General features: G+C 45.2%; 1 protein-coding gene across 1 annotated transcript in view; it reads right to left on the bottom strand.

Annotated features, from left to right (window-relative positions):
* Window positions 1–26,487, bottom strand: part of LOC138666991 (zinc finger protein 665-like) — a 103,544-nt gene that overhangs the window by 41,118 nt on the left and 35,939 nt on the right. Inside the window, exon 10 of the mRNA XM_069755200.1 lies at window positions 21,099–21,189. Coding sequence (XP_069611301.1) covers window positions 21,099–21,189 — 91 coding nt within the window. The remainder of the gene's footprint in view (window positions 1–21,098; window positions 21,190–26,487) is intronic.

Here is a 26,487-nt window from a genome sequence, read left to right as displayed (position 1 = left end):
TCTCTGAACCATGCGATACAGATAGAACCCCTGGTGGAAAATTCCCTATAATGAGGCAGATGGAGACACTGTGGACACCTTGTCTATGATCTGGCAGTGTCAAACAGAGTCCAGAGTTACTCTGCTGCATCATTACAGTGAATGGATCCCTCTGGGGTTTCATCTGAATTAAGTCACTCAGAAATTTAGATGGAAACTCCAAAGTAAGTGCTTACAGTAAAGCTCAGGATAAATACGATCTAAAATGTTATGTAAAATGTTCCCAACAAAAGTTTGAACTCGATCCCCCAAAAAAGCAAGTCCCCACTCAGGTCCATCATCTGTTAATGGAAATATATGGGTCTTCCACACTTCTGGTAGTTCAAAAGCTCTGGAAAAGCAAAATGGCTCCTTAACTCTCAAAAGAAATTCAGAAAATTCTGCGTTCCCAAATCCAAACACCCCCCTCCTTTCTGAGCCACAGTGTGCCTAAACCACATTTAGCATCCACATGTTTGCAGGCGTGTCTACAACAAAAGCACGAGCTGGGCTTAATTAAAGGGCAAAACAATGGAAGTTTGCAATTTTTACTCAGCAACAAACACTGCTGCTTGTTTGTGGAAAAAATTGTCACTACACCTGTAGATGAATTCCCAAAAGGCTATCATTTCCTAAATCGGGTCACTTGAGGGGGGATTCTGCTCTTCTAGCACTTATGAGCACTGAATATAGATTCCGCAAACTATTCTAGGAAAATCTTCACTCCAGAAGGCAAAAAAACGCTCCATCCTTCCCGAGTCTTGCCAATGGCTAAGCAATACTGTACAGTCACATATGGGATATTTCCACAATCAGCTGAAATTTTGTGACAAAGTTTGGTGCCATTTTTACCCATTTCCCTATGTCAAAATGTAAAATGTGGGGCTAAAACAAAATTTGCTGTAAAATATAATTATACCCAATAACATAAAACGAAGTGATACACATGTGGTGTCAATGTGATCATTACACCCCTCGATTAATTCTTTGAGAGGTTTAGTTTGTAAAATGGGGTCACTTATGAGGGTTTCAGCTGTTCTGGCACCTTAGGGGCTCTGCCAATGTGACATGACAGCCTCAACCCACTCCAGCAAAATCTGATATGGTGCTTCTTCACTTCTGGGTAACGTTTCTGATACTATAGAGTAACTGCGTAACCCATGTACTCAAGAGAAATTGCAAAACAAATATTGTGGTCCATTTTTTTTCTAGTATCCTTGTGGAAATGAAAAATTTGAGGGCTAAAACATTTTATGATAAAAAAAATGTTTTTGTATTTTCACAATTCAACGTTGTAAAATTCTATGAAACACCTGCTCAACACATATCTAGATAAATTGCTTGGGGGGATCTATTTTCCAAAATGAGGTTACTTGTGGGGGAAGTTCCACTGTTTAGGTATATCAGAGGCTCTCTAACTGTGACAAGACATCCGCAGACCATTCCATCAAAGTCTGTATTCCAAAACGTCACTCCTAACTTTCTGAGCCCTGTCATGAGCCCAAACATTAGTTTTCCCCCCACATGTGTATTTTATGTGTACTCAAAAGAAATTACACAACAAATGGTGTTTCATTTTTTCCCGTTGTCACACTCACGCCCTGACTGGTGGGCGTGAGCTCGGGGGGTTTGTGGCCCCACTGTGCCACAAACCAGACTACCCTGGAAGGGGCGTGACTATGACAGCTGCCTGGGTTTTCACTGGAGCCTCTGATGGTGAGGTCAGGCTTGTGCAGCAGGCAGCTGCCAGGTGCTACTCCTGGATGGTGTGTAGCTGTGGCTGCTGATCCCACTTGGAGAACAGGAACACTAGGACAGGCGCGGGCATCAGGCAGGACTGGCAGAAGAGTACGGCTGAAACTCAGACGAGTAGGCTGGCATGGCTGAGACACAGGGCTGGCAGAGACATGGCAGAGAACACAGGGCTGGCAGGCATGGCAGAGAACACAGGGCTGGCAGGCATGGCAGAGAACACAGGGCTGGCAGGCACGGCAGAGAACACAGGGCTGGCAGGCACGGCAAAGACACAGGACTGGCAGGAGCACAGGACTGGCAGGGACGGCAGGAACACGGGACTGGTTGGTGTGGTGCATGCAGGAACAGGTAGGAGATGCAGGTACGGAAAAAAGCCAAAAGGAAAGGAGAATGAAAGAAAAGGTTGAGAGCTGTTCACACAGGAGATGCAGGTACGGAAACAAGCCAAAAGGAAAGGAGAATGAAGGAACAGGTTGGGACCTGTTCACACAGGAGATGCAGGTACAGAAACAAGCCAGAAGGAAAGGAGAATGAAGGAACAGGTTGGGACCTGTTCACACAGGAAGGGACCTGTTCACACAGGAAGAGAACCACAAGGCTGCGGATAGGAGTGGTAGAGCAACAAGAGATAGCGCAGCAACAAAAGCTAAGCAAAGCGGAACCGCAAGGAATGCGGAGGAGCTGCAGCAAGAGATTACTGCAGCAGCAGAAGCTAAGCAGAGCGGAATCGCAAGGAATACGGAGAGAAGCTGCAGCAAGAGATTTCTGCAGCAGCTAAGCAGAGCGGAGCGACAAGGAATGTGGAGAGGAGCTGCAGCAAGAAATAACTGCAGCAGCAGAATCTAAGCAGAACGGAGCCACAAGGAATGTGGAGAGGATCTGCAGCAAGAGGTTTCTGCAGCAGCAAAGCAGAGTAGAACCGCAAGGAATGCGGAGAGAAGCTGCAGCAAGAGAATACTGCAGCAGCAGAAGCTAAGCAGAGTAGAACGGAGTAGAACCGCAGGAGTGCGGAGCAGAGGTAAAGCTACAAAGGTACAGAGCAGGCAGAGTCGCAAGAGTGTGGAGAATAAGCAGACTGAGAACACAAGGAATGACACAACAGGGAAGGAAGCCACAGGCATGGAGACAGAGGTAGGACAAAGTACAGACAAGGCAATGGAACAAGACACGAGGACAAAGACACAGGGACCAGGATATTCTGCCTCCTGGCGGGCGGACAACAAGATCAAGGCAAGAACACAGCGAAAGACCACTAGAGAGGGAGTAATACAGAGCAAGGCCTAGCAAACTCAGAAGCTAAACACTAACTGAGCTAACACATTGCACAGGCCCAGTCAACTGGGTGGAGCTGCACTAAATATTGGAGGCCTCTTGATAATTGGACAGGAACAGATTAGACAGGTGCTCCTGATTCCAATAAGAAGCATAGAGTTCAGGCGCCGCCCTCTATACACACAGCCAGGAAGCATGCAGAGGGCAGAGGCACACAATATGGAACTGGCAAGAAATAGAAACCGCATCATGACCTGGAGCAGTGGGTAAGATAGTGTGAGAGATGAGAGGCCATGCCGTGATGCCAGCGTTGTTACACCCGTTACCTCTGGGGCTAAAAGAACAAATTTGTGGGAAAAATGTAATTTTTTTTTATTTTCACTGTTCTATGTTATAACTTCTGTAAAGCCCCTGGGAGTTCAAAGTGTTCACCACACATCTACATAACTTCCTTAAGGGGTCTAGTTTCCAAAAAGGAGATCACATGTGGGTGGTATCCACAGTTTAAGCACGTCAGGGGCTCCCCAAATGCAGCATTGTGTCGGCTCTTGATTCCAGCCATTTTTTAGTAAAAAAAAATGCAAAACGGTGCTTTTTCCCTTCTAAGCCCTACTGTGCACCCACACAGTAGTTTTCCCCTACACGTGAGGTATCAGCATACTCAGGAGAAATTTCACAACAGATTTGAGTTAATTTTTTCCTGTTACCCATGTGAAAGTAAAAAAATTGGAGTTAAAGTAAAATTTTTGTGAAAAAAAGTAAAATGTTCATATTTTCCCACATTCCTTAATTCCTGTGAAGCACCTGAAAGGTTAATACACTTTTTGAAAGTGGTTTTGAGGACTTTAAAGGGTGCAGTTTTTAGAATGGTGTCACTTTTGGGTATTTTCTGTCATAGGCACCCAAAGTCACACTACAAATGTGATGTGACCCTTAAAAAAAAATGTTTTTGTAAATTTTGATGTAGAAACGAGAAATTGATTTTCAACTTTTATCCTGTTAATTTCCGAATACAAAAAAATGATACAGATGTAAAGTAGACATGTGGTAAATGTTATTTAACCCCTTAACGACCGCCGATATGCCTTTTCACGGCGGCAATTAAGGGTACTTAAACCACAGCGCAGTAAATTAACGGCACTGTGGAAAAAATGTATAGCTCCCCACAGAGTCAGATTTTCTCCAGGGTCTTGGCTGCCGGCGGTCGCCGTGAACCGAGAACATGATTCGGGTCAGGTTTTACCGACCCCGGGGTTGTGATCGCCGTTATTAACCGTATAATGGCGACCGCGAAAAAAAGTCCGATTTGCCATTTAATTCCTTTCTCTTCTGATGTGTGATCACATCAGAGGAGAGACAAATAGGGTCCCCTTCAGGTGTCCCTGAGTCCTCCTATTTCCCCCCACGGCTGCCAGCGTCATCTTCCGGTAAGAAAATGGCGGGCACATGCGCAGGTCACCCGCGGGATCTGCAGGTCGGCACCCGGCAACAATAGATTTTTCCTATTGGTTCATTTTGATCACTGTGATAGACCCTATCACAGTGGTCAAAAAAATAAATAAATAAATACAACCCTCCTTTTTCACCCCCTTAGTAAGGGAACAATAATGAAATATAAATATAAATTTCCATGTTTCCATTAGGGTTAGAGTTGGGCTAAAGTGAATTAGGCTAAAGTTAGGGTTAGGGCTATTGTTAGGGTTGGTATTAGGGTTAGGGGTGTGTTAGGGTTAGGGTTGGGACTAAAGTTAGGGTTAGGATTGAGGCCGAAGTTAGGGTTGGGGCTACAGTTAGGGTTAGCGTTTGGATTACGTTTACAGTTGGGAATAGGATTAGGGTTGGGATTAGGGTTAGGGGTGTGTCAGGGTTAGGGGTGTTGTTAGGGTTATGGTTGAGATTAGGGGTGTTTTGGGGTAAGGGGTGTGGTTAGGGTTGGGGCTAGGGATGTGTTGGGGTTAGGGGTGTGGTTAGGGTTATGGTAAGGGTGGAGATTATGGTTAGGGGTGCGTTGGTGTTAGGGTTGGAGTTAGAATTGGGGGGGTCCACTGTTTAGGCAAATCAGGGGCTCTCCAAACACGACATGGCATCCAATCTCAATTCCAGCCAATTCTGAAAAAGTAAAACAGTGCTCCTTCCCTTCCAAGCTCTGCTGTGTGCCTAAACAGTGGTTTACCCCCACATATTGGGTATCAGCGTACTCAGGACAAATTGGACAACAACTTTTGGAGTCTAATTTCTCCTGTTACCTCTGGCAAATTAAAATATGGGGGCGAAAAGATCATTTTTGTGGAAAAAATATGATTTTTTATTTTCACCGCTATATGTTATAAACTTCTGTGAAGCACTTGGGGGTTCAAAGTGCTCACCACAGATACGTTCCTTGGGGGGTCTAGTTTCCAAAATGGTGTCACTTGTGGGGGTGTCCAGTGTTTAGGCACATCAGAGGCTCTCCAAACACAATTAAGCGTCCGATCTTAGATCCAGCCAATTCTGCACTGAAAAAGTCAAACGATGCTCCTTCCCTTCCAGGCTCTGCCGTGCGCCCAAACAGTGGTTTACCCCCACATATCGGGTATCAATATATTCAGGAGAAATTGCAGAACACATTTTGTGGTTCATTTTCTCTTTATACATTTGTGAAAATAAAAAAAAAATGGTTCTGAAATAAAATGTTTGTGGAAAAAAAGTGAATTGGTAATTTTTTCCATCCATATTGCTTCAGTTCCTGTGAAGCACGTAAAGTGTTAATTAACTTCTTGAATGTGGTTTTGAGCACCTTGAGAGGTGTAGTTTTTAGAATGGTGTCACTTTTGGGTATTTTCTGTCATGTACACCCCTCAAAGTGACTTCAAATGTGATTTTTGCCATATTTCCGTTTTTTTTTCATAACTAAACGCAAATCATATCGAGGAAATTTAACCACTAACATGAAGTACAATATGACACAAAAAAAATTCTCAAAAATCACCGGGATCCGGTTAAAGTATTCTAGAGTTATAACCTCAAAGTGACAGTGGTCGGAATTTTAAAAATTGGCCTGGTCATTAAGCTGCAAATTGGCTCGGTCACTAAGGGGTTAACTATTTTGTATGACATAACTCTCTGGTTTAAGGGCATAAGAAGTATAAGTTTTAAAATTGTGAAATGTTCGCCAGATTTCTTATGTTTTCATAAAGAGAGTCATATCAAACAAATTTTACCACAAATTATGAAGAACAATATGCAAAGAGAAAACAGTCACTGAGTCAGTGGGATCCATTGAAGTGTTCCAGAGTTATTACTACATAAAGTGACACTGATCAGAAATGTAATATTTGGCCTGGTCATGAAGGTGAAAACAGGCTTAGTGGATGAAGGTGTTAATAGTGTCATCCAGAAATCTGGAAGGAGATGTCACTCATGCACTGCTGCTGAAGAGGGGGGGCTGTGATGGGCGCAGCTTGATGGAAGCCCCCACATGACTGCGTTGCCGAGAGGAGGGGTTTGCAGTTTGAATAAAAACAGGGATCGTCACGGGATTGGTGAGAATTTTGAATGGGGGGGGGTTTTGGTGGCACAAGGAGGCGGGGGCTGGAAAAGTGCGAGAAGAATTCATTAGTGCGGTGACTGAGGAGAGAAGCCCACCCACCCGCCCTTTTTTCGGATTAGTTTGAGTTGAACAGCTTTTCGGTGGGGGGTAGTCTTGGGAAAGGTTTTTTGTTTTTTAGTCAGGTCAATCTCGGGGGGGGGGGCAGGGGGAATTTTTGTTAACATTGTCACAGTGGCGGGTTGGCGGGGGGTGGGGTTCTTGGAGTTGGTGATGACGTTTTATGGGGTTGATCTGGCTTTTGTTTACGGGCTCTGGACGGGGAGTTTACCTCGGGAGCTTTGGGGTTTGGTTTGCTTAAAATGGGTTACATGGTGCCCTCGAGCTGGTGGTCACGGCCGAGGGTAAAAAAGTGTTTGGTTTTTAATTTTGGTGGTGGCTTTCTGCCTATTTTTGAGCCAGATTTCTTAGCTCCAAGAACCCTCCCCTCAAGGTTTTACATATGCAATGGTATACATGTTGTTATTCATGTTATTGTTTAATAAAATGGCCGCTGTGGCCAACTTATCCAAATAAATTTAGGCGGAGTAGTGAATGGTGCAGGGTATGAGGTTAGGAAGATTGGGTACGGAGAAGACCCAGTCTTGACGATACGCGGTCATGTATCCACGAAGCATCAAACAGAAGATTTTAACATTTATTACAGGTTTACATGGTCAGCGCATTTTGAGGCCACGCTGGACCTCTTCATCAGGACCAAAACCTGGGGTGACTGTCAGTCTGGTTGTCCTTTTAACCCCTCTCTGACCTTAGACGTACTATCCCGTCGAGGTGCCCTGGGCCTATCTGACCCTCGACGGGATAGTACGTCATAGCGATCGGCCGCGCTCACGCCCCGGCACATTAACCCCCGGCACACCGCGATCAAACATGATCGCGGAGTGCTGGCGGTACAGGGAAGCGTCGCGCAGGGAGGGGGCTCCCTGCAGGCTTCCCTGAGACCCCCGCAGCAACGAGATGTGATCGCATTGCTGCGAGGGTCTCCTTACCTCCCTCCCTGCTCCAGGCCTGGATCCAAGATGGCCGCGGCATCCGGGTCCTGCAGGGAGGGAGGTGGCTTCACAGAGCCTGCTTAGAGCAGGCGCTGTGAAGCCTACAGTGCTCTAAGTCAAATCACTGATCTGACATACTGCTGTGCAAACTGTCAGATCAGTGATCTGTGATGTCCCCCCCTTGGGACAAAGTAAAAAAGTTTAAATTTTTTTTTCCAAATGTGTAAAAAAAAATAATTCCTAAATAATGAAAAAAAATATATATTATTCCCATAAATACATTTCTTTATCTAAATAGCAAAAACAAACAATAAAAGTACACATATTTAGTATCGCCGCATCCGTAACGACCCATCCTATAAAACTGTCCCACTGGTTAACCCTGTCAGTAAACACCGTAAGAAAAAAAAACAAAAAACGAGGCAAAAAACGCTTTATCATACCGCCAAACAAAAAGTGGAATAACACGCGATCAAAAAGAAAGATATAAATATCAAAAAGACAGCTATAAATAACCATGATACCGCTGAAAACGTCATCTTGTCCCGCAAAACATGAGCTGCCATACAGCATGATCAGCAAAAAAATAAAAAAGTTATAGTCCTCAGAATAAAGCAATGCCAAAATAATTTTTTTTCTATAAAATAGTTTTTATCGTATAAAAGTGCCAAAACATAAAAAAATAATATAAATGAGGTATCGCTGTAATCGTACTGACCCGAAGAATAAAACTGCTTTATCAATTTTACCAAAGCGGAACGGTATAAACGCCTCCCCCAAAAGAAATTCATGAACAGCTGGTTTTCGGTCATTCTGCCTCACAAAAATCAGAATAAAAAGCGATCAAAGAATGTCACGTGCCCGAAAATGTTACCAATAAAAACGTCAACTCGTCCTGCAAAAAACAAGACCTTATATGACTCTGTGGACTCAAATATGGAAAAATTATAGCTCTCAAAATGTGGTAACGCAAAAAATATTTTTTGCAATAAAAAGCGTCTTTCAGTGTGTGACGGCTGCCAATCATAAAAATCCGCTAAAAAACCTGCTATAAAAGTAAATCAAAGCCCCCTTCATCACCCCCTTAGTTAGGGAAAAATTTAAAAAATGTATTTATTTCCATTTTCCCATTAAGGCTAGGGTTAGGGTTAGGGCTAGGGTTAGGGCTAGGGTTAAGGCTACAGTTAGGGTTGGGGCTAAAGTTAGGGTTAGGGTTTGGATTACATTTACGGTTGGGAATATGGTTGGGATTAGGGTTAGGGGTGTGTCAGGGTTAGAGGTGTGCTTAGGGTTACCGTTGGGATTAGGGTTAGGGGTGTGTTTGCATTAGGGTTTCAGTTATAATTGGGGGGTTTCCACTGTTTAGGCACATCAGGGGTTCTCCAAACGCGACATGGCGTCCGATCTTAATTCCAGCCAATTCTGCGTTGAAAAAGTAAAACAGTGCTCCTTCCCTTCCGAGCTCTCCCGTGTGCCCAAATAGGGGTTTACCCCAACATATGGGGTATCAGCGTACTCAGGACAAATTGGACAACAAATTTTGGGGTCCATTTTCTCCTGTTACCCTTGGGAAAATACAAAACTGTTGGCTAAAAAATAATTTTTGTGGGAAAAAAAAAGTTTTTTTATTTTCACGGCTCTGCGTTATAAACATTAGTGAAACACTTGGGGGTTAAAAGTTCTCTCAACACATCTAGATAAGTTCCTTGAGGGGTCTAGTTTCCAATATGGGGTCACTTGTGGGGGGTTTCTACTGTTTAGGTACATTAGGGGCTCTGCAAACGCAATGTGACGCCTGCAGACCATTCCATCTAAGTCTGCATTCCAAATGGCGCTCCTTCCCTTCCAAGCCCTCCCATGCGCCCATACGGTGGTTCCCCCCCACATATGGGGTATCAGCGTACTCAGGACAAATTGGACAACAACTTTTGGGGTCCAATTTCTTCTCTTACCCTTGGAAAAATAAAAAATTGGGGGCAAAAATATAATTTTTGTGAAAAAATATGATTTTTTATTTTTACGGTTCTGCATTATAAACTTCTGTGAAGCACTTGGTGGGTCAAAGTGCTCACCACACCTCTAGATAAGTTCCTTAGGGGGTCAAATTTCCAAAATGGTGTCACTTGTGGGGGGTTTCAATGTTTAGGCACATCAGTGGCTCTCCAAACGCAACATGGTGTCCCATCTCAATTCCTGTCAATTTTGCCTTGAAAAGTCAAACGGCGCTCCTTCGCTTCCGAGCTCTCCCATGCGCCCAAACAGTCGTTTACCGCCACATATGGGGTATCAGCGTACTCAGGACAAATTGTACAACAACTTTTGGGGTCCATTTTCTCCTGTTACCCTTGGTAAAATAAAACAAATTGGAGCTGAAGTAAATTTTTTGTGAAAAAAAGTTAAATGTTAATTTTCATTTAAACATTCCAAAAATTCCTGTGAAACACCTGAAGGGTTAATAAACTTCTTGAATGTGGTTTTGAGCACCTTGAGGGGTGCAGTTTTCAGAATGGTGTCACACTTGGGTATTTTCTATCATATAGACCCCTCAAAATGACTTCAAATGAGATGTGGTCCCTAAAAAAAAATGGTGTTGTAAAAATGAGAAATTGCTGGTCAACTTTTAACCCTTATAACTCCCTAACAAAAAAAAATTTTGGTTCCAAAATTGTGCTGATGTAAAGTAGACATGTGGGAAATGTTACTTATTAAGTATTTTGTGTGACATATCTCTGTGATTTAATTGCATAAGAATTCAAATTTGGAAAATTGCAAAATTTTCAAAATTTTCGCCAAATTTCCATTTTTTTCACAAATAAACGCAGGTATTATCAAAGAATTTTTACCACTATCATGAAGTACAATATGTCACAAGAAAACAATGTCAGAATAACCAGGATCCGTTGAAGCGTTCCAGAGTTATAACCTCATAAAGGGACAGTGGTCAGAATTGTAAAAATTGGCCTGGTCATTGACGTGCAAACCACCCTTGGGGGTAAAGGGGTTAATCTGTACTCGTTTGAGAAAAACTGCCAAACCGGGCACATGACTGAGTCAAAGTTCAGCAGTGTCACGTGTCTGATGTTAGTTATAAATCTAATATAAAACACTTAATTTATTGCAATATATATTGCACACCTATAAAAACTAAAATATATTGGATAAAAAATGTTTAAAATTAAAAATAAAAATCAATGGGAACCTGCAAAATGAAAATATCTAAACCCCTTAACGACTGCCGATATGCCTTATAAGGCTGCAGTTAGGGGTACTTATGCCTCAGCACTACTTTTTAACGGCGCTGAAAAATAAGTGTATAGCGCCCCCCACAGTTGGAAATTCTCCTGTGTCTAAAACCGCAAAAAAAAAAAAAAAAAGTCAGATTTTCCATTTCATTTCTCTCTCCTCTGATATAATCACACATCAGAGGAGAGAGAAGTAGGGTCCTCCGATCCCACTCCGGTACCTCTGGAGTCCTTGCATTCCCCTGTGAAGTCCCCCAGGCTGCCGGCGTCTTCATCTGGGAGAAAGGGGCGGGTGAATGCGTAGTGTGCCCACCGAGATCTGCTGTCTGACACCCAGCAACAATAGGAAATTTTTCCTATTGGTTCATTTTGATCACTATGATAGACTATCACCCTCTGCGAGGGACAGCTCTGCAGGCTGGAGATTGAGTTTTAGTATGAGATAAACGTCCTCGAGACAAGTTGGAGAGAAAACGCCGTACCGTGTGAAATGACAGATCAACTCAGAAGGACCAGTTTATGAAGTTCAACCTGAAGGAGAAGATGCTCCTACTCGTGTTGTACACAGAAACATGCTACGCCCCTGTGTGTCAAGGGACCCTGTCAGAGAAGGAGAAAACCCCAGTATACCTGAGAACCTTTCTTCAATCACTGACGACGGTGAAGAAGAAAGTCCTGAACCACCGTGAGCAGATCCAGAAGAAGAGCAGATACCCGAGGTTCCTGGGTCTCCTGAGATTCCTGAAATGGCTGTTTCACCCGAACTGGGCGTGTCACCACCCCGTCAGTCCAACCTGATTCAACTACTCAACATCTACTTCTGACCTATGACGTTCTGAGTGTTCAACAGCAGGAAGACCTCTATCAAGATATCTTTGGCAACAAATCATACAAGGATTAGGAGAATGTCAACGCATCCTAGGAGAAATCTCTACCGTGGAATGGTGAGCACAAAGAGAGGGGGAATGTTAGGAGAATGACTGGACGGGCGCATCTTTTCCGTGACGGATCCAGAACTGTTGGGGTTGTCACCCATGTTGCACGGCGGAAAGCTAAAAACCTCAGACCGACCTTTGCACCTAGTGATAGGCGGTGTGGCTAAGCAGGGAAAGTCTCAGCGCACAGGAAACAAGTCAGTCTTGGTGGGAAAGTGCAGCACCCAGGAGGTCAGTGTTAGGGCTCCGTCCTCTGAACCACGGAATGGAGCAGGCAAAAGCCATAGAAGGCCCAGACACACACAGAGTCTGTCAGCAGAGATCCCTGAACTGCCGCTGGCACCAGTGACTGTGAGTGACAGTATCTCCCACTGGAGCATTAGGGCATACTAACGTGCACACTGAGACAGAGAAATCAGGTGACCCACTGTGAACTGTATCCTGCTTCACCCTTTCGTAACCGCCGGGTTATGTTATTTGCCGACAGTGATAGAGACTGTAACCGTCCCTGTGCTTCAGCTCCAGGATCCAGGATTCCCATGAGGACAACGAGGAACCACAACGCCATCTTCTTCAGGACCACGCCGGACCTCTCATGCGCCACAGCCTTTGCGCCCTCACTCCAACGCAGGAACCCACTTTCTGATATCGTCGGACTGATCAGTATAACATTACTGAACTTTCCCTTTATTTCCCTCGCACCTATGTCATCTCATTTTGTATTTCCCTGTTTTTTTCCCTCCATGGAGTATTCACTGCTAAAGTAAACCTCATGTTAACCTTTGCTCTTCCTCCGGTGCGTTACTGCATCTTGCAACCTGCTCACATAATTCCTAGAGATCCGTTGGTATGTATATTGGGGTACGTAGAGGAAACAATAACGGACAATACGACTAAAATTGCAATTGCTAGAATATTGTTTGTTCCAAGGAAATTGATTGCAAAATATTAGATCAGAGAGGAGCCTCCGTCCATGCAATTTATTACTCAAACGGACCATTTAATTCAATTAGAAAAATGCATTTACATCAAGAGGAACAAGCTGGATTTTTTTCTACAAGTTATGGCAGCTGTGGTTGGACAGTACTTTTTAAGGTTATTCCAGTTTATACGAATGTGGAGTTATATTTATGGTTAACGGATTGAAGCATTAACCATGGTCACTATATCGTTTGCTCCTGGACTGGTCTCTAAGGGGGCGGTGTGGGGGGGGGGAAGTGTTGGTGAGGGGTAATGTACTTCTTTACAAAAGAAAATGTAAAATTAATATGGATTTGTTTTTATCGGTTTCTAATGCTTTAAGTTTAATAAAAATGTATCTGATTTAAAAAACATTAACAGAAACATTTGAGCTAGATCACTCTGTAATGACTCTATATAATATATGAGTTAAACTTTTTGTATTGAAGAACTGAAAAAAAATTTACTTTTTGATGATATTCTAATTTTGCGAGAAGCCTCTGTATGTATAATATCTATCTATCTATATCTAGTTAGTACAGTGCCTTGAAAATAAGAAAATAAACGGATACCTCTAGTAGTTACCTACAATCCAAATCTGGAGGTGCTAAGGGGAGCTGCACGGAAATTACAACCTTTACTACAAAAAGATGCCTGCTTACAATCCATTTTTCCAGACCTCCAATACTGTGTTTTAGGCAGCCCCCAAATCTAAGAAGCATCATTGTCAAAAGCTCCCGATCCTCTCCAACAGCTGCAGGTACCTTTCCTTGCAATCAAGATAAAGATCCCCAATTCACATCAGGACTACAAGATACCAGGTACTTTCAGCTGCGTCACTTCTAATGTGGTGTACATAATTATCTGTACTAAATGTCCAACTGGGGGTCTGTATGTGGGGGAGACAGGGCAAAAGCTTAGAACAAGAATGAATTCTCACTGCCACACAATAAGAGAAAAAAGAATGGATCTACCTGTGGCAATACATTTTTGTCTCCCCAGTCATAACATTATGGACATGAAATTACTAGTTTTAAAAGGTAACTTCAAATCTCAGAGAGACAGAAGAATATGGGGATATAAACAGATGACCTTTGACAGTCTTAGTGCAGGAATGAATGTGTTGCATGGATTTATGTCTTTTACATCAACTAAGGAATTTGCCCCACCGACCACGTGGGGTCATCACACCTCTCGTGTCTCCCCTTTTCCTCATAGTTTGTAAGCTTGCGAGCAGGGCCCTCATTCCTCCTGGTATCTGTTTTGAACTGTATTTCTGTTATGCTGTAATGTCTATTGTCTGTACAAGTCCCCTCTATAATTTGTAAAGCGCTGCGGAATATGTTGGCGCTATATAAATAAAAATTATTATTATTATTATTATCACAACAGAACCAGACCCCAATCAGAGGACAATAAAACAATCCTTATCTAAGAACTGGCCCAATATTTATGGACATAACTGTTTATCAATCATGGTAATTCTGCTTCATGTCACCGGTCTTATCCATGTTTTTTTTTTTTCGGTGATGTGTTGTGCATAAATCTGTGATTCTCCAGAATTTCTTTTAGTCTATGCCTGATGAAGAGGCCTGAGTAGTCTTGAAAGCTTTCAATTTTTCAATTTGTTACCATCTTTTCAGTTAGCCATTAAGAGGAATCAACCACTGTGGACTCAATTCTAAATATTTTTGAATTTCCACAAATATTTAAAATAACCAATACATTTCGTTCAACTTCACAATTCTGTTCCACTTGTTGTTGATTCTTCACCAAAAATTTACATTTGGTATCTTTATGTTTAAAGCATAATATGTGGGAAAAGGTTGAATAGTTCCAGGGGGCTGAATACTTTTGCAAGGCACTGTATATTTGTTATTCAATATTTGCTTTTTGTGATTTTCTTTTTATGATCCGCGGTTTCTTTCCTATGTTAATGATTGTGATGTCACTGCCTTGGATTTTCCCTATATATAACCTTGTATAAGTTACTTCACAATTGAAAAAAACCTGGGATAGGCAGAACCGATTTGTGTGGATTACAATTGAATGAAGTAATAATCAACAGCTATGGCAGCATCACAAGCAGCAGATCAAACGCCTAACCAAGGCGATCTGTGGCAACCGCCCCTTCTTCAAGTTAAGGTGATGATTCAGACGTGAGGAAGAGCCTTGCAAAACTTGACCCAGCATGATGATGTTGAGGTGTTCTTGATGATTTTTCGGAAGGGTGGAGGAACTGGAGAAATTACCTCCGGAATAGTGGGCAGAGGTTCTGGTGCCATATCCAATAGGGAAACCGCAGATGGTTTATTATGATCTGGCCTTGCATAGTGCAAAAGAATAAGCCAAGTTGAAAATGGAGATTCGCGTGCTTAGGATTTACCAATTGTCAGGATGCAAAGGTTGCACCACGGTGATAAACCTCCAAGATCCCAAATGTTCGACCTCCTACACTCGGTTCAAAAGTGGTTGCAACCAGAATCCTCTGCTCCAGCGCAGATGGTGGAGAGGGTCTTCATGGATAGGTTCATACTCTCCCTTCCGAGGTCAGTGCAGTCCTGGATTGTCCAGGGAGATCTCCAGAATGCAGATGACCTGGTGGAAAGGTACCTGGTGGTCTAGAGTTCCTTGGCGAAGCAAGGGGTCGTAACATCTTCATACTGGAGTTCCCAAAGTGGGGCTGGTACCCAAAAGAATGGAAACAAATCCACATCTGGGGGACATCCAAGAGCCCAGGAAGGACTGAATTGATTCCAAAGGCCCCATATCATTATATGATTTGTTGGAGGTGTCACACCCTGGCTCACATAGTCCCCTGTTGCACCATGACAATGAGGCATTTCCTTCCTGCAGTGTTCACCCTTAACCCAGCAAGGGGCTGCAAGTATGTCCTGTATGAACCAATGAATGGAGTGGCAATTACTGGTCTGTTGGACTCTGAAAGTTTGTGGCCTTCATTAGAGTTAGCACTTCCTCATTGGCTGATTCCTGGGAAGATGGTGGGCATCTGCTTTATCAACGAGGATGCTAAAGACTACCCTGTGGCCAAGTGGATCATAGACACAAACTGTGGCATGTTGTCCTATGAGGTTGGTGTAGCCAAGGACCTAATTACACTGTTATAATAGGGCGGGACTTTGCTTGTTTTGGGTCTTGAGGGGGAAAGTGAGGTTGCCTGTGTACACAGACAACAGCCAGGTAACCCTTAAAAACAGCATCCCCTGAGGCCAACATCCTATCTATTAAAGGAGCATTTGATAAGGTAACCATACTAAATAGGATTGCAAGCTGACGGGGGGAGGGGGAGGCATTTCCCATTCATGGCAAAATAAGGGTGTTATTATATTGTTGGCAAGCAGAGAGGTGAGCGACAAGAACAGCTATTAGTGCCAGGGCACTACAGATGCAGGGGGTTAGAAATGGCTAATAATGTTTTAGGAGACCATTTGGAGGTAGGCAAAACCCAGGAACGAATCCTCCAGAGTTTCGCCGATGTCACAGGCAGAATATAAATTATTGTAGGTTTTGTCCCACCTACCAACCTCCCTCTTTGTTTATTTTTGTAGTCTCATAGCACCATTACCCATCATTGAAATCCTGTTTGATTGCTTAGCGATGAATTTGGTTGGATCCCTGGTCAAGATCAACCAGAGGGCATAAGAATATGCAACACAATACCCGAAAGCAATACCATTAAGAAACTCCTTCACCAAGAGTACCGTATTTTTCGCACCATAAGACACACTTTTTACCCCCAAAATTTGGGAGGAAAATGGGGGGTGCGTCTTATGGTGCAAACACAGGCTTACCGGGGGATTGCGGCAGCTGAACCGGCGACGGTAAAGGTGTGGCGCTGCTGCGGTGCTGTGGAGTGCACCTGAGAAGGGACCCTTCCTCAGGATGCTGGCAGCAGAAATGTATCCACCCTGCTGTCCGGTGTCCACGGTGAGGGCATCAGCGGTTTCAATGCGGCCATCTTACTGAACCCGTGGGCCGCCGGAGGATTCAGGAAAATGGCCGCCAAGATCTCAATCTGCACACATGTGGCCTCTGGCGGCCATTTTCCTGAAGTCTCTGGCGGCCCACGGCTTCTGGTAGATGGTTGCATGGAAAACGGTGATGCGCTCACTGTGGATAGTGGTGTGGACACATTTCTGTCACTCGCATCCTAAGGAAGGGACCCTGCTCCAGTGCTCTGCCAGACCGCTGACACCAGACCCACAGCATTGCCCCACTTCTGCCGCTGCTGGCTTCCTGAGGAAGGGACCAGGCCTCCTGTGACCCCGCTGTACCACCACCGACCCTCAGGTAAGATATCTTAAATTGGGACAATGAGACAGTCCCCCATCTCATAAAAATCTTTTTCTGCTATCTTCCATCCCAAAATTTGGGGTGCATCTTATGGTCCAGTGCGTCTTATAGTCCGAAAGCTAAGGTACATATTGCTTACTTGGCAACATTTTTTGTCTTACCATGTCCATCTTATGTGGTAAAAATGTAAATATGTATGACTGACTAACACGTCAACGTGAGGTAAAAGGCATGTGGAAGCTCCATATTTTGTGGCTATGTCTGAAGCCAATATGGAAGATGTCGCATGCCTAAAATCTGCAATGATGAAAATTGCTTCATTAGACCAGCGGCCCATTTTCATAGTTGCCGGGTTATAATCACATTATAGAACATGAAGTCTTTTCGAAGCGTTGTGGAGGTAAGAAGACCTCCTGTGTGATGTCACCAGACTATGGTGATACTGGATGCTATCCAGCCTGAGTGTCCTAGGCTATCATTAACGTGCTGCTGTTTGGACTATTTACTTTGTTTTGCCTTTATTGAAAGGCCTTTAATTTCCTTTTGCTTGCTTCATGGTTTATAGAGTCTTAATTAGAGATGAGCGAACCTTCCAAAATTCGGTTTGGCTCGCTGAATGTCCTAACGTTGCAGAACATTTTTGCCAAGCAGTTCGACGAACGTACCCGAACCCCATTAAATTCAATGGGATGCAAAACCAAATGTATACACATATACCTCATGCAACAGCTCAATTTTTTTTCCCCCTGCCACAGTCAGGTGGCACAAACATCAGTTTCCTAGAGTACAATTGGTGGCAAAAAGGAAAGGAAAGTAAGACAGATAGTTGCAAAAGACATTGGAGATCCATGACTTGTTCAGTTAGGCAGTCTACACTTTAAGGGGGTACCCTGATGCGCTTATTTGTCAGGACACCACGAGCAGTGTTGAACAGACATTCTGAGAGAAGGCTGGTTGCCAGATGTGACAAAACCTCCAAGGCGTGGCGGGCGAGCTCAGGCCTCCCTTCCAGTTTTGAAGGCCAAAATGCAAAAGGGTTCAAATTCCCTCTGATGGTATTAGAGCTTGAGATACTCTGGCACCATCCTCTCCAATCTGTCAGTCACAGCGTATCAGACTTATATTCTGTTCTGCTGGAGCATGAGGTGGTCTAAAAAATGCGTGAAGTGACTCACAGAAATTGATTATGCCATTTACACTGCTGCTAATGTTTGTGTTGTGACGCCTTGATATTCCCAGGGTTGGAAGTCTATACCTGCAATGCACACTGTGCCTCACTACTCTCTTGGGGAAAACCATTCTTAATATTGTCTACAAGCGTGTTTCGATTCTCCAGCATGCCTGCGTCCCTTTCCAGGTAGGGAAGCATCTGGCAAATTTGACTCTTGAATGTGGATTTAACAGAGTGGCAACCCAGTAATCAGCACTATTTCTAACCCTAAGATTACGGGCATCATGTTGAAGACAGTGCAGCAAGAAGGCTTTCATGTGTCTGAAGCTTCCAAGAAGTCCAATTCCATGGTGAGTTGGTGGCGAGGTAACACTCAAGCTTGCTTTCTTCATCCCTTCCCACTAACCACGGACAACAGAGGGGATCATTATCCTCTTCCTCTTCTAACTGTTGCACGTCCATCACCTCTTCCTCCTTATCCTCTTCAATTTGTTCCTTGACTACTGTACGTTCACTAACAGTTTGTCTGGTACCATGATTGAGGTAATCTCGATTGAGGTAATCCACCTTTCCATGGCGCCAACCTGTACGACGAGAGTCCGCAACTTAGAGAAATTGTTATCCCTTCCGCATCCTCTTCTGCTCCTACCACCTCCTCCCGTAGAATATTCAAAGTGTGCTCCAGCATGTAGATGACCGGAATAGTGATGCTGATGATGGCATTTTCAGTGCTTACCATCTTAGTAATCATTTCGAAACTGTGAAGAAGGATGCAGAGGTCCTTCATCTGTGCCCACTTCACAGGTGTGATTTGCACAATGTCTGCCCTGTGTTAGCCCAGGCTATGCAAAAGGACATACTGCACCAAGGCGCGTCGCTGCTGCCACAGTCACTGCAATATGTGCAGAGTGGAATTCCACCATGTCTGAACATCTCAAATCAAATGATTAACCGGAAGGCCAAAAGACCCCAGTAGGGATGAAAGTGGATGACCTGCAGGGTGCGATCGCTGAAAGTGAGCACGTAGTGACCATGCTTTTTGCAGGAGTGCATCCAGGTCAGAATCGTGGCAGAGAAATTGCTAAACCACCAGGTTGAGGATGGGAGCCATGCAAGTCACGTGTGTGAACTTGCCCTGGCATAGGGCTGCCACCTGGTTTGCACCGTTATCACACAGGGCCTTCCCTGTCTCCAGATTAAGTGAAGACAGCTACTGCCAATATTGGAGATGGTGGAGTTCAATCTCTTAGCTTTAGCATGAGTAGGAGGAAACATTCTTTTACATGACACAACTGCAGGACCAAGGGCTGGCTGCTATGCTGAGAGAGGGTGAAAAAAGGTGAACATGACAAACTGCTGGACTGTGAGTGAAGTGCAGACGGAGATGTTATTGTGAATTGAGTAAGATGTGTCGTGCTAAGTGACACAAAAACAGCAGGCATGTCCACTTCAGTAATAGCTGATGGACTCTCACTCAACGGGACCGTAGGGGGTAAAAAAATGGAATTTCTGCAGCCAGACACCTGTTGAGAACAATTAGCACAGTGACGGAGGAGGAAGAAGCATTAGCTGTGGTTGATGGGACAGATGGTGGTTGGTAAGGCCCATTAGTCCGCATTTTATCGCAGTGAAATTCTCAGACTAAGGCATGTTGATCGTGCCAGTTCATGCACGTAGTAGTCAAATTATTGCAATTTTTGCCTCTACAGAGTCTTTTTTGGCAAAATTGTCAGTTAACGTGAGTTGGGTCATCCTTTGCAGTCTCAAGAAAAGGCCCATGCTAGGCATCCCTTACTTCCCCTGTGAACTGCAGACTTGGGACCGCTGCTGGCCACAGCCAGAGTTGCGAATGAGAATCCAATGCTGTCGTGGTTGCATCACAACGTGTCTGTGCGGGATGCCCCAACTCCCTCTGTTGAGCTACTCATCTGCGTACCTCTGGGTCCACATCAAGAGGGATCTACAACTTCATTGTCAGCCTCTCTGTTTTCCCACTCCTCGCCCTAAGAGTTACCCTCCTCCTCTTCTTACCCTGACACCACAGTACAGTCGGCATGCGCCTCTGGTATCTGAGTCTCATTAGGATCACCTCATCCCCTCGGTGGTTAACGTCTGGTGATGAGGGTCTGGATTCTGCTTGACTACTTCATCCAGCCACGGAATCAAAATCAGTGCAGATGCTTTCCTCCTCTGGAGTCTGTGAATCTTGGAGGAGACCTCTGATGCCCATGGAATAGAATGTGTAAACAGCTTCGCAAAATGGTCCATCTGTGGTTCCCCACAGTCAGCTGGGTGTTTGGAAATTTGTGATGTGGGGGGAAACCAGGGTGATTTGGGTTCCACCTCTGAGGATTGTACTGTGTGTGATCTTTATGGTTGAAGAAGAAGAGGAGAGGCCACTTGATACAGAGCTTGCCCTCCACTGGAGCACATTGTCTTTCTGACCCTCGAATAGCCTATCCAGTAACAGATGTCAGTGGCCTAACGATTGTAAGAGCAAATGTGGCCTCCTGATTCCTCAATGCAACACAGTTTTATCACAAATTATTTTGATTAGCAAATAGGGCCTTCTGGTTGAATTCCCAATATTAGAATTAACGATTTTAAGAGGAAATGGGGCCTCCTGATGGGGCAGGTAGGAAGTAACTACCCGAGTGACAGTTCTTAGCATATTGTAAAAAAATGTAAAAAAAAAAATAGTCCCTGGTAACCACATAATGAATCAGCCCCTTTATCCACATCAAAAAACTTTCGTGAACCCATTTGAAAAAACTCCAAACATCTAAAGTTACTCTACAAGCCAGTGACTGATTAGAACCTGTGACTTCTCGGCATTTAGTGGTCACTACTCACCTGTGTGGTTATCTGTAGTAATCTCCTTCTTACACTGCTTATCGCCCCTCACATTTGTCTTTATAGTATTATAATGAGTCAGATCTTCACCCTGAAACAAAGATTGTAAAAGTCACTGGCAGATGGAGACATTTGAGAAGATCCAGACAAAATCTAATGTCTATGATCAGCTTTATCCTGTCATCTCCACCAGATATAAAACATACACTGAATGGCCACATTACTAGAGACACCCATATAGGAACATGTAGGATCTTCTCTGCCCTTCAGGACCTCAGATATTAATAGCATCATAGATTGCATAAGGTGCTGAGATGCTCTGAATAACCATTTCCACCTCGTCCCACAGATGCTTTATAGGGTTAAGATCTGCGGACTGTGAAGGCAGAAAACAAGGAAAACTCACTGTCATATACCTGTTGTAAAGGAATGGAAGATCCTGGCACCTCCTGAAGAGAACTGATGTATGACATAATATATCCTGCAGCATCACAAATATACCTTTCTTATAGGACATTGAAGAATAGAATTGTAACTATATGGTTAATGCCATGGTTTATTGTAGTCACTTTTATGTGATAGTTATGGACTGTAGGAAACTGAGCAAGGGAAAGTTACAGAGGTTCAGTCCTGCAGCTAGGCAAGGGAGAATTACAGAGGGTCAGCTCTACAGCTGGGCAGGGGAGAGTTACAGAGGGTCAGCTCTACAGCTGGGCAGGGGAGAGTTACAGAGGGTCAGCCCTGCAGCTGGGCAGGGGAGAGTTACAGAGGGTCAGCTCTACAGCTGGGCAGGGGAGAGTTACAGTGGGTCAGCCCTCCAGCTGGGCAGGGGAGAGTTACAGAGGGTCAGCCCTGCAGCTGGGCAGGGGAAGTTATAGAGGGTCAGTCCTGCAGCTGGGCAGGGGAAGTTACAGAGGGTCAGCCCTGCAGCTGGGCAGGGGAGAGTTACAGAGGGTCAGTCCTGCAGCTGGGCAAGGGAGAGTTACAGACGGTCAGTCCTGCAGCTGGGCAGGGGAAGTTACAGAGGGTCAGCCCTGGGGGTGGGGGGAGTCTTGAGAGATGTTTCTAGGTGGTTCACTGTATACACAATCAGGGGCAGACTGGACCAGGTGGCAGAAATGCATTTGCCCCCCGGGCCGGTGCTTGAGCCACTGCACAGGGCCGCTGGAGGACCTGTGATAAGCAGGAATGGCAGGGCGGGACACAAAGCGTGCACCTGTGGCTGGAGCCATGGCCGGCTTATGTGCAGGCTGCAGTGAGAGGGGACAGCGCCTCCTGGCACACAACGCAGAAGATGAGGAGCAGGAGGAGGTGTGGTACTTACACAGTGATTGCACGCAGCCTCCTCCTCTTGTCTGCTCAGCCAGGCCTGGAGGGGAGGAGCTACAGCGTGCAGACTAGAGCAGCAGCACAGGACGGCAGGAGATTAGAACTTGAAGATGAGAAGTAGGCAGCCCTGTGTGCTCACTGCCCAGCACACGCCAGGTAACCTTTCCAGCAGCTCATCTCAACGCTTGCTGTGCTAAGTGGCAGGGGCATTTAACGAATTAAACACGGCAGGTCAGAGTATGTGTGTTTTCCTCTGTGTGAGTTTTCCTGAGTGTGTGTGCACATGTGCCCTCACGGCAGCAGTTAAAGCTGCAAGCCAATCAGAGGTTGGCAGCTGACATCAGCACGCACTTCGCCGGCGTATGACGTAATTGTTATTCGCCGGCAAGTCCGCGCTGAAATGCAAGGGACGAACGTCAGCGCTGGACCGTGGCCAGGTAAGGAGAAAGGTGTTTTTTTATTTATATTGAATGCGGCAACTTCGGGGCAGAATGGAGACACGGGGCAGGAATGGAAACGACACTGGGGGCAGGAATGGAAACAACACTGGAGGCAGGAATGGAAACGACACTGGGGGCAGGAATGGAAACAACACTGGGGGCAGGAATGGAAACGACACGGGGGGCAGTAATGGAAACGACACTGGGGGCAGGAATGGAAACAACACGGGGGGGCAGGAATGGAAACGACACTGGGGGCAGGAATGGAAACGACACTGGGGGCAGGAATGGAAACAACACTGGGGGCAGGAATGGAAACAACACTGGGGGCAGGAATGGAAACGACACTGGGGGCAGGAATGGAAACAACACTGGGGGCAGGAATGGAAACGACACGGGGGGCAGGAATGGAAACGACACGGGGGGCTGTTATGATGCGGTGGTCTAGTAGCAACATGGAACGAGCTCTGAAGGAAGTGGTAACTGTACTGACCGCAGTCCCTAAGCTCAACACAACACTAGAAGCAGCCGTGGAATGCTCCTAACTCTCCCTATGCATCTCGTCACAGCCTAAGAGCTAACTACCCCTAAAGACAGAAGCAGGAAAACTATCTTGCCTCAGAGAAAATCCCCAAAGGATAGATTAGCCCCCCACAAATAATGACTGTGAGTGGAGAGGGAAAAGACATACACAGAATGAAACCAGGATGAGCACAGGAGGCCAGTCTAGCTTGATAGATAGGACAGGATGGAATACTGTGCAGTCAGTATAAAACACTACAAAAATCCACGCAGAGTTTACTAAAAATCTCCACACCTGACTAAAGGTGTGGAGGGTAAATCTGCTTCCCAGAGCTTCCAGCAAGACAGAATTAATTCATACTGATATGCTGGACAAACATAGAAAGCACTGAATGGATAAGTCCACAATCTGAACAGAACAGAGCAAGTAAGAACTTAGCTTTGCTGAACTGGTCAGGAAAACAGGGAAATCCAAAGAGATGTGAATCCAACCAGAAACCATTTACAAGTGGCACTAGCTGAAGGAACAGCCAGACCTAAATTGCCAAGCAGAAGAGAAGATAAGTGGAGGCAGCTGATGACAGCTAACTCCAAGGAGCAGCCATACCACTTGAAACCACAAGAGGGAGCCCAAGAGCAGAACTCACAAAAGTGCCACTTACAACCACCGGAGGGAGCCCAAGAGCGGAATTCACAACAGGGGGCAGGAATGGAAACGACACAGGGGGCAGGAATGGAAACAGCACTGGGGGCAGGAATGGAAACAACACTGGGGGCAGGAATGGAAACAACACGGGGGGCAGGAATGGAAACGACACTGGGGGCAGGAATGGAAACAACACTGGAGGCAGGAATGGAAACGACACTGGGGGCAGTAATGGAAACGACACTGGGGGCAGGAATGGAAACAACACTGGAGGCAGGAATGCAAATGACACAGGGGCCAGGATGGAGACACAGGGGCCAAGATGGAGACACAGGGGCCAAGATGAAGACTCAAGGGGCAGAATGTGAGACACGGGGGCATGGGAGATATGGGGGCAGGATGGAGACAAATAGGGCAGGAATATGGAGAGAGATGGGGCAGAATGGAGGCAGATAGGGCAGGATCATGGTGCAGGATGGAGACGTCATTGTTATTCGCCGGCGAGTCCGCGCTGTAATGCAAGGGATGGATGTCGGTGCTGGACCGTGGCCAGGTAAGGAGAAAGGTGTTTTTTTATTTTTATTTAATGCGGCAGGTCTGGGGCAGGAATGGAAACAACACGGCAGAAATGGAAACAACACTGGGGGCGGGAATGGAGACACGGGGCAGGAATGGAAACAACACGGGGCAGGAATGGAGACACGGGGCAGGAATGGAAACAACACAGGGGGCAGGAATGGAGACACGGGGCAGGAATGGAAACAACACGGGGCAGGAATGGAAACAACACTGGGAGCAGGAATGGAAACAACACTGGGAGCAGGAATGGAAACAACACAGGGGGCAAGAATGGAAACAACACTGGGGGCAAGAATGGAAACAACACTGGGGCAGGAATGGAAACAACACTGGGGGACAAGAACGGAAACACGGGGCTGGAATGGAAACAACACGGGCCAGGCATGGAAACAACACAGGGTACGGGAATGGAAACAACACTGGGGGCAAGAATGGAAACAACATGAGGCAGGAATGCAAACGACACAGGGGGCAGGATGAAGACACGGGGCAGAATGTGAGACACGGGGGCATGGGAGATATGGGGGCAGGATGGAGACAAATAGGGCAGGAATATGGAGACAGATGGTGCAGGATGGAGACACATGGTGCAGGATGGATACGATGGAGACAGATGGGGTGGTAGGATGGGACAGATGGGGCAGGATCATGGGACAGATGGGGCAGGATGCGGAGATCATATGGGGGCAGAATGGGAGAACATAAGGCTGGAGCCAGGAATGAGATACACGGGGCCAGGATGGGGGATATTATTACCATAGGGGCTAATTAAGGGATATTATTACTGCAGTGATTTATTTATTTTATTTTTTGAGGATACTGTTTTAAATGAGGGGGCGGTCCTGTTACTGTGCAGAGCGACATTATGTCACCCTTTTTTCTTCATCTGGTGCAGTGTAGAAGTTGGGAAAAAAATAAGTAGTGTGTTCTGCAAGCGGAGCTCTAGATAACTGTGTTATTTCCTGCAGAGACCCATCCTGGCTGGAAGATGTGATGGCGGTCTGTAATGGTTGAGGATGAAAAGCGAAGCTGAAGTACTTCACCTAGAGACGTCACTGGTGAGTCAGTGTTACCTGTACACTGACACTATACACTATATACAGAGTTCCTGTGTACAATGTCACCAGTGATCACGGTATAACCTGTACACTGGCACTATATACAGAGGTCCTGTGTATATTGTCACTGGAGATCACTGTATTACCTGTACACTGACACTGCATACTAAGTACAGATCTCCTGTGCATAGTGGCACTTTTGGTGATAGTATTGTGTTTTTTTTTTTGTTTTTTTTTTTTATTAATGATCAGCATTGTAGTATTCAGTCACTATGTTGTGGTAATATTTGGTTCGGTCATGGCATTGCAGTATTTGTCTCTTGTATGTGCTATTATTCGGTAACTGTGGTGGTAGTGGTGGTAGTATGTGGACTGGTCATGCTGTGGCGGTATTTGTTCCCTGTATGTGGCATTATTGGTCACATGTAGTGGTAATATGTGATCTTGATATGGTGCGATGGTGTCTGTCCCTTGTATGTGATATTAGTCGGTCACTGTGGTGGTAATATGTGATCTGGACATGGTGTGGCAGTATTTGTTCCTTGTATGTGGTATTATAGGTCACAATGTGGTGGTAATGTGTGGTCTGGTCATGTTGTGTTGGTATTTGTTCCTTGTATGTGGTATTATTGGTCACCGTGTGGTGGTAATGTGTGGTCTGGACATGGTGCGGTTGTATGTGTCCCTTGTATGTGATATTGTTGGGTCACTGTGGTGGAAATATGGTGTCTGGTCATGGTACGGTGGCATTTGTACCTTTGGATGTGACATTATTGGTCATTTAAGAAATTGAAAAATAAATAAAAATATACCTA

The sequence above is a fragment of the Ranitomeya imitator genome, chromosome 2 (assembly GCF_032444005.1).
Source record: "Ranitomeya imitator isolate aRanImi1 chromosome 2, aRanImi1.pri, whole genome shotgun sequence".
In the NCBI taxonomy this organism is placed as follows: Eukaryota; Metazoa; Chordata; class Amphibia; order Anura; family Dendrobatidae; genus Ranitomeya; species Ranitomeya imitator.
Note: the sequence above shows the minus strand (reverse complement) of the source record. Positions and strands in the feature narration are given on the sequence as shown.